The sequence below is a fragment of the Stegodyphus dumicola genome, chromosome X1, assembly GCF_044657685.1.
Source record: "Stegodyphus dumicola isolate Sdum_Otavi_A_Nest chromosome X1, ASM4465768v1".
In the NCBI taxonomy this organism is placed as follows: domain Eukaryota; kingdom Metazoa; phylum Arthropoda; class Arachnida; order Araneae; family Eresidae; genus Stegodyphus; species Stegodyphus dumicola.
This window is the reverse complement of record NC_140780.1, coordinates 120162876-120175838: the sequence shown is the minus strand read 5'-3', so window position 1 is coordinate 120175838 and position 12963 is coordinate 120162876. Positions and strand designations below refer to the sequence as shown.

The 12963-nt window shown below is 33.6% G+C and overlaps 1 protein-coding gene across 1 annotated transcript in view; it reads left to right on the top strand.

Annotated features, from left to right (window-relative positions):
• LOC118189877 (uncharacterized) overlaps positions 1-12963 on the top strand; it is a 105575-nt gene that overhangs the window by 67628 nt on the left and 24984 nt on the right. Inside the window, exon 2 of the mRNA XM_035360570.2 lies at positions 11197-11329. Coding sequence (XP_035216461.1) covers positions 11197-11329 — 133 coding nt within the window. The remainder of the gene's footprint in view (positions 1-11196; positions 11330-12963) is intronic.

Here is a 12963-nt window from a genome sequence, read left to right as displayed (position 1 = left end):
GACTGTCTTGCCTCAAATCTACCCACAATTCTCCATTTAATTCCTTCATCAGTACTTTCGTCGCTACTCATTTTACTTGATGCTTTCTAGAGCCATTAGGTATTTTGGAAGCAGGAAAGATGAAAAATATGCAACGCCTTCGCAGACCGCTCAATTACGCGCTGAGTGTGCAGACCCCTACACCACAAAGGCTCGCTAAAAAGGCGGGGGAAATACCTTATATACTCCCCCTTTTAATGGGCGACTGGAATTTTTAGGGGACGCAATCGTCAAATCCTGGGTGAGGAGAATCATCATCCAACACCCTTTTAGTTCGGGCGCCACTGTAGAGACATTAAGTGTTTTGGAAGCCGGAAAGATGAAAAATATGCAACGCCTTCGCCGGGAATCGAACTGCGGATCTCTCAGTTACGCGCTGACCCTGCAGACCACCACACCATGAAGGCTCGCTAAGAAGGCGGGAGAAATGCCTTATAGCCTTAGAAAATTTACCCAACTCTTGCGAGAAACACGGCGAAAGTCGCGAAGGAGTACGAGCAGGCAAATTGCCGAAAACCCCTCGTTTACGTCACAGATCCGCAGACACGCAAATATCCACTCTGAATATCCAGGTATTCCAGTCTGAGTGTTTACATAATTCATTGGCTGCATAATAAATATCGCTGAAGCAATACTTTTCGTAAAAATGAACTGAATTGCAAATTATCTTAATTTTGGATACGAGTGTAAATGTAACATAATAGGTTATTTATTTTACACATTTTATTGTCTACTTATGAATAAAATAATTAAAAATTTACCCAATTTTTAAGATTAAGAAATTTGAATAAGAGGGTAATTAATATAGTGGGGAAAGATATTTCCTATTTTTTTATTCTCCTCCAAATTAAAATGCTACATTTTTCCTTACTTTTATGTAAATTAAGAATCCAGAATATAGTAATTAAATGCAAAATTAAATGGCTGACATATAGTGCCTAGAAATTAATTTGGAAGCGGTAGATTCAATTTAATCTTTAAATTTCGTTAATGTTAATAATAGAAAAATCTCTTATATGATACAAGGAAAAAGTTGAATTCCTATAATTTGAAATTTCGCGGTATGCACATTTACAGTACAAAAGAGCTAGTAAAATTTCGCTTGTTAATAGGAAACCTAATCCGCTACAGAAATTGAAGCACTCATTCGAAAAAGCGATAGTTTTGCCGGAGGTTTTGTTTTCGCCAATATTCATATTTCAGAGTGTACGAGAAATGTATAGCTATCGCTAAAATGACGACGGCGCTTAATATCGCGAATAGGTTATTTAATGGTAATCAATAAATCGGCAATCCATTTTACGCACACCGTGAACCCGAAGATTAGATAACGGCTCTACTGGGAAAGGGGTATCCGGTAACTTTAGATTCCACTCTATGAATTTTTAATCGCAAAATGACGTCATGAATTTGAAATTTTGTTTGAATTTATACTCATTGAGCCGAAATAATTTATAACATGAAATAGAAGAGCAAAGCAGCCTATTTTGTTTTAGAAAATAATTTTCTGTGTCATATTTTTGTAGTAGTTTGAAAGTTTGTGACACTTAAGATAATAGTATGACATTAGCTGATAGCATAACTGGGTGCTCTGGTTAATTGAAATTACAAAGAAAAAAAGCTACAGACCTTTCTCTGGAAATTTCCAGTTAACTGATGAATAACTGACAAAATCTTAAAAAAGCACTTTGAGCTTTTAGTACTTCTATTTCATTTAAATTAAGAACAGATACTGGAAAATACGCTAACTTTTCCGTGAAATGGTAAAGTAATGAATGCTTTTTCTGAATGTAATAAAATATGATATAACATCTAAAAGACTTTTCAATAAAATTCTTCTTAAATTCAACAACCATTAAGTTTTTCATGTAAAAGCTATGTAAAAAGAAAAAAGATAAGCACAGGTCTTAAATTAAATTGTCATGTAAATTATTTCCTTCTTCAACCAAGGTATGATTGTAAACTGTCGTCGTGCTTTTCTCAGTTCAATACTTATCGTGATTTCCGAATAAAGAGGTTATGCATAAATTGAATAGACAGGTGAAAATGACTCGGAAAAATTATCAGTATGATTGATTTAAAGAAGAGATCGCTGATTCTAGTTGGTGTAACCTACTAATGGATTAATGGGAACCTTTTTTCTATTCTTCTTTCCCTTCCTTGTGGTTTAAATTTACATTACAATAGCTGAATGTAGCAGGATTAGGTATAAAAGCTAACTACTTTAGCATTATCTATGACTAAATTAGCTTTGCAAATAAGTCAAATTTGTTTTGCTTCTAACTCTTCCTTTGCCTGATTTTGCATTATCCTTAATTTATGGACATGAGTGTATATGGCGAGCCGAAAGTCCTCTCGTGTGGTTTGGTGCTACGAGAAGAGACGTGAAAGACCCTCAGACCGCCTCCTGGGTACTGTTCTTCAAAATTGGGGTGGAACGGCAAAATCTATCTGTCACCTCTCTATGGTGTTCACGGCTTTTGCCAACGACAGAGGCAATCTTATACTTCTTGCCACGATAAAATTCGTGGGCTTGTTTTGATTAGGTCAGACAAATGAAATTAGTCACAACACCAACAACAGCTTTTTATTGAAAAAATACTTGTGATTCATATTTTAGGATTTATTAATTTACAGAAACTTAATGATTGAACTAAAAATCTTCACAACATGCCTTTTGTATAAATACTTTTCATAGAACAAAAATTCCGACTTTCTTTAAAAGGGATCAAATTGATTTTGAACTTAAGTTTAACTCAAAGTTTAAAAGGTAAAGAGGTTATTAGTTTATACTCAAATGTGATTTAAATTAAAAATTTTATTTCTAACAAAGCCACATAGAGTGAGCTTGTTTTTAAAATCATTTTGCAAAGGAAGATGAGTAGACATTATCGTTTAGTACTTACATAATTGATTGTTCAGCTTGCGTTATATAAGTACATTTGCTTTTCTGAATTGTACTTATCTTTGAAGGAAATGATTAAGCGAAAACAATTAACTGATTAGTAGTCAGTTGCAACTGCGTAAATGTAATTATTCCCATCTCTAAGGAGCCAACGCTCAGAATGATCGCTTTGAATTTTAAGTAAATTAAATTTGATATTCATCTGCTATGTTCCCGAAGTTTCAAATTACAGTTCAGTTTCTTAGAACTCACAATATTGATAATATTCATATATATATATATATATATATATGTGTGTGTGTGTGTGTGTGTGTGTGTGTAAGATGAAATATAACTTTGTCGCTAATAACGTTTTCTTTTTCTTCCATACACTTAGTTTTTCATAAATTACTTAAAAATGATTTTCTAAATAAATTGTGAATAACAAAGTGCTTTATAAATCAAAAAACTCAAGGAGTAAGGAAATTTCAATACTAAAATTGAAAAACTACTTTAAGGAAGCATATGAACAAACTGTGATAATTGCGCCCATTGTACTATGAAACTGTAATAACTGAATGATTATTCAAAACGTAGCACACTACATGATTGTTTCTTCTACTGAAATGTTAAAATCTAATATTCTCTAAAACATTCTACCTTCTTATTTAAAAATAGCTGCTGAAATTCTTCCGAGTTTTTGTTTTTATGTTTGATTTTTAAGTTTTAAATATTATAGCATTACTATAAGGCAGGAATTCCTAACATTTTCTTGCATATTACTATATGATACAGTTTTATAAAAATAAAGAATTAATCATCAACTATTATTATTAATAATATTATTGTTAATAATATTATTATTAATTCATAAAAATGTTTCTGGAAATCAATAAGATCCTAATTATGCCTATTAATTGCCGATGCATATTCACCTGTAGACCTTTAGTCGATTTCTTGATCATCATTAACACTTTAAAATTTCATCTACTCCCAGAGATTCAATACCGACCCCCACTGGGAACCTCTGCCTTAAAGTATGAAATGCTGAATAAATTATTTACATAATAATACGCCCCACCAGTGATCGAGCAGTTAGACTGCTGACCACTAGTAGTTTGTGCATGGAGGGGACGATCTTTCTTCAACGGTGGAAACGGTGGAAATAGGATAAATTATGTATAAACTGTATATATCACTGTAATTGATAAACGTTATATGCCATTGGGATGTTTAAACTGTAAAACCTGGATGTAATAACGATCATATGTAAACAAAACTTAACAATTTTAGACAAATGCTTCTGTTCAGTGGTTAAGTTCCCCTCTCGATACGGCGCTTTGGAGCCCCTGGAACGTGTTGCCTCTGGTTAAGAAAAGGTGAAGGGCAGAACCACCATAACACCAGGTAGCTTCGTCTTCCATCAATTTTATCACCTGATAACTAAGTGTAAGAACGACTCAATGCCAAACTTCTCTTGAAACTCAAGAGAAAGTGTCAGGAAATTTACGAAATGTTGATGCTTTTTTTATGGAGGTAACGCAGGGAAGAAAATAGCTTTTTTCAAGAAGATCACGATTTTCAATAAGGGTCTTAAAGACAGCAAAAATAATGCTCGCTATTTTTGTCTTCAATTTATAGTGTTGTCTATGTCTACTATCAAATTCTTCTTGGAAAATGGAAAGTGAATGCTACCGCATACGTAGAGGTTCTTAAGAGCTAGAGGGATCGCGTGCGACCGCATTTATACGATGGTGACGAATGGTTGCAGTATCGCAACATTGTTTCTGTACAACCAGCAATGATTATCCACGAGCCTCTGGACCTTTGATGACTGTAATTTCTCCCACTGATGGCCAAGTAGTTAAAAGTGCTGAATACTGGGAGGCGGACCTGAATTTGATCCTAGGCAAACGTGCTGGCTCTGTGGTGGAGTTTCGTGGTTTTCTCCATGTGTAACGTGAATACGAGCTATTTTCCCTTAGAAAGTCTTGAATGAAGGCAGAGGAACAAGAATGTCTTCCTTCTCTGAGGCAGATAGCCTTTGACATTTGTACTGCCATTTACTTATATCATCATATTTTTAAAAATATGTGCTTAATATTAAAAATAAAATGAAAGTAACTAAGCAACAATACTTAAAAAGAAAAGAAAACCTGAAAGGATTCAGACTTTCACGTGGCACCAGAGGGTTTGATAAGGTTTATTATGCTCTCTTTGAGCTCTCAGTTTACCTATTTACTTTTGGACTCACTCCTGCTGACATAACTGACTTTTGGACTTTATTCTTAATACAGTTTTCTTCGCACTTATGTCACATAAAATATTCAAGAGCAAAATCACAAGACTTTTAAAACCAACATATCTATAGAATGCTCAGCACAAGGTTTAATGTTGTCGGACATTTTTTAGCCCAGAAGGACTGTACCCTACTATTTAGATTTCTGTGGCAAAGGTAGCTCTTTTACGTTCACAGAACGTTCAAGTTACACGTAACTCGAATCCGACACTGATAGCACACACCTTGGAAATGCTCTGGGAGCCGCTTTCTTTCTACGGCTTCCTGATATTTTACAGACACGAAATCTTAGTTCGTGTTTACGGTAGTGGTTCAAAACTAACTACATTGTCCATGGGATCAGTGCCAAGATTTGAGCCTTCGGGTGCATCTAGAGGCTTTTGTGTTTACATGCAAAAATTCCGTCTTCCAATTTTTATTGCTTTTCTGAAGGGCGCAGCAACGACATGGGGATAGAGCTGCTCACACGTATGCTGACCAAGCCTCGCCTTGAGAAAACTAGCAGAGGCTCTAGAGAACGCGAACTAACACACACGGTCCGCGGGAAGCTAATACACTCCACTATAACGAAAGAACTTCGTGAGAGAGTATGCGTGAAACCGATCAAGAGTAAGTTCTAGCTAGCAGCGACATCCATATCTCAACCGTCTGTGTTAGTAAAAGTCTTAACACGAGAGGAAACGAACGCACCTCTTCGTCGAAGTACTTAGCGAAGCGCAAGAACGAACCCGTCATGTCTGCCTTGGAATCGGAGCAGCAGTTAAACCCTCAACTCTTCCCCAGCCGTGCCCGTGAAAGGCTTTAACGCTAGCATAACTTTAAAGCGGAATTCGGCGGCCTTTTCTACAAAGACAATTTTAATATTTTTAACTCACATTCCACTGCTTATTATACCTGACTCTTCCCGCTCTCATCGGAGCGTAGAGGACTGCCTCCCGGAATTTCAAAATACTGTGTGTTCGTATTAAGAAAATGAATTTCCATCGGTTTGTTCTCCTAAGTGTCCAAACAGCTAAATTGTGTTGTTAAATTAACGTCAAATTGCTATCAATCCCAATTTATGTTTCATACTTAAGATACAGTTTCGTGTTTTGATAGGCATTTCATAAAAAAAAAGAAGTCTGAATGTAATTTGTTGACATCTTTTAAAAGCAGTAGTCCTAGTTTTTGGCTTTTAAATGCCGAAAGAAGTAGTCAGTAAAATGTTCTTAAGCTGTTAGAGTTAAACCCTGAAATATCACTAGAAAAAAAATCAGTGGGCTCTTCAGTAGTCAGAATAAACTTCAGGAAGATTTACTTTCAGACAAGGAAGCAAAGAAAGTACATTGACTCTCAGGGATAATCCAGATGCACTTGCAAAGAAACCAAAACATATAAATAAAAACCACATGTAGGCTAGCCTATGACTTCTCGCCAATTCCATGTTTTGCATAACAACGAGCTTTAAGTAAAGTATAACTTCTATATGCAATTATGTCTTTATTCTAACTTATCTAATAAAGAACTATAATGATTACATTTGCTTTTTATCTCGTTATATATAATTTGAAATCATTGATAATCCTCGACTGCTTTACCATTTGTAGTTTAATTAGTAAAACATATGAAAGCATTATAAAAGATAAAATCTGATCAAGTTTTGAATTATATGCATATAGAAACTGATTTTAATATAATAGATTTCCCAGTTCCCAAATTTATTTCATTTTAATGTTTAAGCGATGAAAGTTGCAATTAATTATTTGTATCGTGAGAAACATCTTTAAATCATACGTACATCATTCAAATATTCAGACCTAAAAAGAAGTTACATATTGTTCGCCTCGTAGCCTTAGTAAATGACCAGGGCAAACAGTAGGATTTCGATCCATATATTCAACTCCATATATCCATATATTGAAAGTGAAAATAAGTTTAACTAACAATATTAAAAATCAAAATGAAAGCATTGCTAAATAAAAGTGGTTTTAGAAAGAGACATTGCATAATATACTAAATGGTTTCGTTTACTTGACAAACTATGACAATTTTAAAATTTATTGCTTTTTGTTTTCGTAAGTCATAAAACCTTTATTTATCCGATTATATATTAGTTTGCGAATTTTTTATACCAAGGAATTTGCGTGTTATTCTTATTAAAATAAAACTATACGTACTACACAAAGCCTGATTTCTTTTGGCTCGTATCCAAGTAACCAACTGAAATACAATTTGTATCTCTTTTAACACTGCAATAATAGTATAGTAGTCAATCGGGCTCTTGAGCCTTATTGATTTTATTCCAATGCGTAAACTTGTTCTTCCTTATTGTTTTGCTTTCAAACCTTTTCTTGCTGTCTGAAACGACCATATTTTTTGCTTTTCTTTTCCTAGAATCTTTTTACAGGCTATGCCTTCCTTGAAATAGTTACTTTTTGTCATCCAACTTCTTGTTTGTTCTACTGTTTTATTTCTTTGTTTAGAATCACAGCAGGATTCCCATTAGAACAATAGATTAGAACTTTGTTTGAAGGAATACAAAACGGAAATAGTGTAAGGTGATTCTGAAAAAGACCTAACGAAAAATATGACTTTGTGATCTACTTATACACCATTTAATCATTAATGAAAAAAATTCATAAGAATTTCGTGACTTTAAATTCCTTATGTTAGTTACAGTATAGTTGAACATTTCACTTAATTTACTTTTGAGATTTTACAGTTCTCCCTTTATTTGGCATCTCTGAAATTTAACAGCTTTACAAGCACTGATAATGTTCTCGAGTTTAATTTTAAACCGTATGATATACAAGATATTTTACGTTTGAAGGAATACAAAACGGAAGTACTGTAAGGTGCTTCTGAAAAATACCTAATGATGAACGAATGACTTTGTTATGTACTATACACCGTTTAATCATTAAAGAAATTCAAAGAATTTCATGACTTTAGATTAATTATGTTAGTTACAGTATAGTGAACATTTCACTTAATTTACTTTAGATATTTTGCAGTTGTCCTTTTATTTGGTATATCTGAAACTGAACAGCTTTCCAACACTACTGATAATGTTCTCCAGTTTAATTTTAATTTGCATGATATATAAGGTATTTTACGTTTTTGAATATAATGCGTCGTTAAAGATTTAAATTATTACATGTGTTTTTATAATATTGCGTCTTATACGTAAAGTATTTGAAATAAATTGAATGCATTGGTTTATTTCAGTACAGCTGCAATTTCTTCAGCAGTATGCTTAAAAAAGCTCAATTTAAACAAAAGCATTAAAATATAATTATCTATGTATCTATTTAAGAAAGCCCAAGACTAAACAAAATTCTGGCTAACGTAAAGTTAAGCTAGCAGAAAATATCAGATCAAGAGTTTAAAGGCTTAAAATTCACAAGGCAAATTCCTGTTAGGCTCAGATTTTTTTATACGTGAGCAACACGGCTAGCAAAATGTTAAAGCAGATTTAAGTAGTTCTACGAGCTGTAAGAGACAAAGGTCAGCATAGTTGCGGAAAGTTCACACATTAATTGTAAGAACTCTGCTCTCATATAATCGTTAATTAATGTGGACCCCAATGGGAGGCGAAAAAAGCAGAAGTGACAGTTCAGATTAAATAATAAGGTAGTGTGTTAATTAGCATGACACCTTGCAGTCGCCTTCATGAAAATTAAAATAATTCGTAAACAAATGAGTTTATGACGCTTGTAGAGAATTTATAATTATAAAACAAAGATTAAGCCAAGATGTTTACATAATATTGAGAAAAATTTTGTTATTTACAATGGGCTAAGTCATTCTCAGTTCCTTCCAGACTTATGAAAGGAAAAATAGTTTAGTATTCAGGTAACACGTTTGATCCCCTGATTAGTACGTAAAGCCATGACACAGGAATTTACTTTAACAATGTGCTTGGAGCTTGATTGTATCTTAAATCTTATTTGCTCTTCAGCCGTACACTGAGTGAACACGCATGTGTCTTGATGTTAGATCAACTACCTTCCACATTTTCAAGTCTTACGTGGTTAGTTCGCTAGACACGCCAGGCCTTAGCAACATCCTACTTCAAGCATTAAGATAATACCTACATTTTAACTTCGTTTATCAAACCTTGTGTTACTAGAACAGCCTACCACTAATTTTCTGAAATCTTTTCCCTTACAATAGTCTTACGTTTACTGCAATAGCAATAATGTAATTTCCTTTAGAACAATATTAAATTCTTAACATATGTACGCGCGGAAAGTTTCAATCGAATTGCAATTCATTAAGTTTTTATTGCATTTACTCGATTTTACCTGAATTCTAGTCTATAGATCCTTTCCTTCTTAGTTCTCTCTTAAATCTCTTAGTCTCTTGGATCTACGATGATTTACCATGGCCTCTAGTTATCTGGGCTTCTCTCCTCTACAAGAGCTGGGGCTATTGACTGATTTTTGCCTGGCTGACGTCCTTTTTCTGGAGTAGTTATTCTCGGAATTTCTTGGATTGCTGCCAAACTCGTTCGTCTCCCAGACGCCTTAGAAGTTTCCTGCACTATTGGTAACGCTGATTGCGGTATGTCTCAGATTCTTGCTCCTTGGGTTGTCCTGGGCTATAGACCTCTGCTGTTTTGTCCTGCAACTTTCGTTCTACTTTCCTCTGAAGTCTTCCCCCTTAGGATATTTTTCAATCCTCGGCCGGTTTGTCTTCATTCTTGTACCAGCATCCTGTCTTTTCCTAGCAATGCTCGTCTCAGAACTAGGCGTGGTCTCTGCTTCCACTGTCCTCTCGCTAGCCTAATTGACAGCTAATAGGCCTGCATTACTAAATTTGAATAAAACAGGCAAATCGAAAACCTTTTATTCGGCCTAGATTTTGTAAAATCACAATCGATTTTGAGAGTAAAACGAGTATCCCTTCATCAGGAGCAAAAAATTCTGCAAAAGCGAGAAAGCGAATGTCGATCATATTTATACCCTACAGGCGACCAATGGAAGAGCCGATAGCGCCAACTGTCGGCAGAAATAGTGACGAAAAATGAAGGGTTGAGTTAGCTTCCTTCATTTTTCGTTACTATTTCTGCCGACAGATGGCGCTATCAGCTCTTCTACTGGTCGCCTGTAGGGTATAAATATGATCGACATTCGCTTTCTTGCTCGATAAAAATGTTAAATCCACTCCATATATTATCAAAAATATATTTTGTACCCAAGTTTCAAATATGAAATACTTTTTCTTAACACACAGAGCGATCAATCAGTAGAATCGCATCAAGACAAAAGCAAGCATTCGCACGTCAAAATCTACTCTTAATTTCTTGGAAAAAAGGGAACAAGAAACGGGAATCAAGGCTATACCTTTTACCCATATTCCTGCTAAATTTCCTGAACTTTCACCAATGTATTTTTGCGTTTTTGAACTTCGAAAAAAGCGGATTCTCCTAACGTCTACCTAAACTTCTTTAGACTTTGGAAAGCTGTTCGAGAGCAATGAGATAAAATACCTCTTCCGATATTACAAAAAAATTTATCGTCTTAGAAATTACGATGTATAAATATAATGAAGAATAACGATTATCAAGCAGAATATTTAAAAAATAAAAAATTTTGGTAAAATATTTCTGTAATTACAATGAAAATCGTCTAAAAATGCTTGAACATCCTCTGTAGCAGTTTTCTAGCATTCTTTACTTTTTACGTATTGTTCATATGAAGTCAGTTTTGTGCGACTATCATTCTAACATATGGGCTCCTATATTACTTCTCTTTTACGACTTTATTATAAAATTCAGCTTTTTGTGACTTTGAAACAATCTAAATTAAGTCAAAAGTAATTTAATCAGATTTTCTAAAGAAGTGTTAGTATTTCTGTGAATTCTATAAAAGGCAAAATGCCAGAAACACCAGCCAAAAAATTGCTTTTATGAAAAAGGCTTGTGTGTTGTGATTAATAATTGTATTGGAATTGATGCTCATCACTGATATATATCTATGAATAATTTCAGGTACCTTTGGCGAGAAGGAATACAGATGCACTGCTCAGGAATTTGAAGAGTGTCTTAGAGCACTAAATGCGGTCGCGCAAACAGAAGAACTAGCTCTAGCAGTGACTAGAGAGGAATTGGACATTGTGTGCAGGTAATTACGAAGTTGCGAAAATAAATAGGAAGTGTTTAAGCAAGTGATTTTTATACACCTATTTGTTTCAGCAAATAATTAATGTATTGTATTTATTAAATGTATTCCATTACGAGATCTAAATTATAGATTATTATTTAATTATTGGCCCAAAAGTCTGTTACTTCTGTGAAAGGAACTGCATTGCTGACCATAGTGGAAGATTGTTTACCCGAAGTGTCTGACTTGACGTGTTCCGGATTAACGGCATTTCCGGCATTCTGATGATAATTCCAAAAGGATAACAAGATAAAAAAAAGCAGTTGCCTTATTTTAGTCATGTGGAAAAATGAGGTTGTCATCTTTCTGTTACATTATTTTCCCTTTTATATTTACGACTAGCAGCATCTTAAGTACACAGTATTAAATATGATGCAAGCAATACTGGAACAAAAGGGGTACCGATTGTTTTTCCTTATTAAAATTTTCACTAGGCATGCTTGTTAAATTTCTGAAAAAATATTGTTTAACATGAAACATTCTAAATAATATATTTCTTGTTACTTATTTTTGCGTTATCACTAATGGATTGAAGGAATGACAGAAATTTAATGAATCTTGAAAGACTATAATACATGAAGACGGTAGTGCAGTGAACAAAACGTAAGCCTAATGAAACAGAAATGGCAAGTTGAATATGTAAATAACATAAGTATGTGTTAAATTAAAGGAAATGTCCATTGATGATAAAGCTATATTTTAATGAATATTTATAGAAAGCCCGATTAAAACAATTATACATTTTGCAAAATAATAATAGACGATATGAAACATCTTCCATCATGTTTTACTGTTATTTATTGCAATCAATTTTATTCAAGGAATTTTACATACTCACGCTTTTCATTTGGAAGTAAAATATATGTTAAATATATATTATAAATGTATATTAAATTCGGAAGTAAAATAACATAAATTTTATCTTGAAATAATTCCGTTTCCATGCGATTTCAGTCTGCCGTTTAATAATATCTTCACCTGAAACGTTTGGATAATTACCTTCACCTGACATCTTGTTTTATTTCGCAGATTCCCGACATTTGTTACAACAAGTGTCGTTCATACATTATCTGCAACATAGTCCTTCAGAATAAAATAGGAATAAAAACGAAACGAGGGGATTACTGTTTCAGCTTCTCTGTTACTTTCTTCAAATATATTTTGGGTCTGAAAAGGAAGAATTCATTCTAGTTTATTTCATGAGTAGTGCTTCTAACAATTAGTGGAAATAATGATTTGTAGTACTTAATAGCAGTGTTTTGCAACAGAATAACATTTAAAAGGAAGCAAATCTATAAAGGTAACTACATAAGATATGCAGTTCTATAGATAAAAGAATCCTGTGGAATAGGACAAATTATTAAACTCAAAAGAAATATTTATATAATATTCAGCCTAGTAAATATGAAATTTTCAAAATTTTAATGGTTAGGTAACTTTTAGTGTGGAACATTATGATTTTCTGTCAAATTTAAATCTTTAGAATATATTCAATTAAGGAATTGAAACTTTTGTTTGACATCCAAGTTATGGTGTCATATTCGAATAAGAGTTCCATTCTGTTGGCTATTCTGTTTGTTTTAATGTTATTTTTT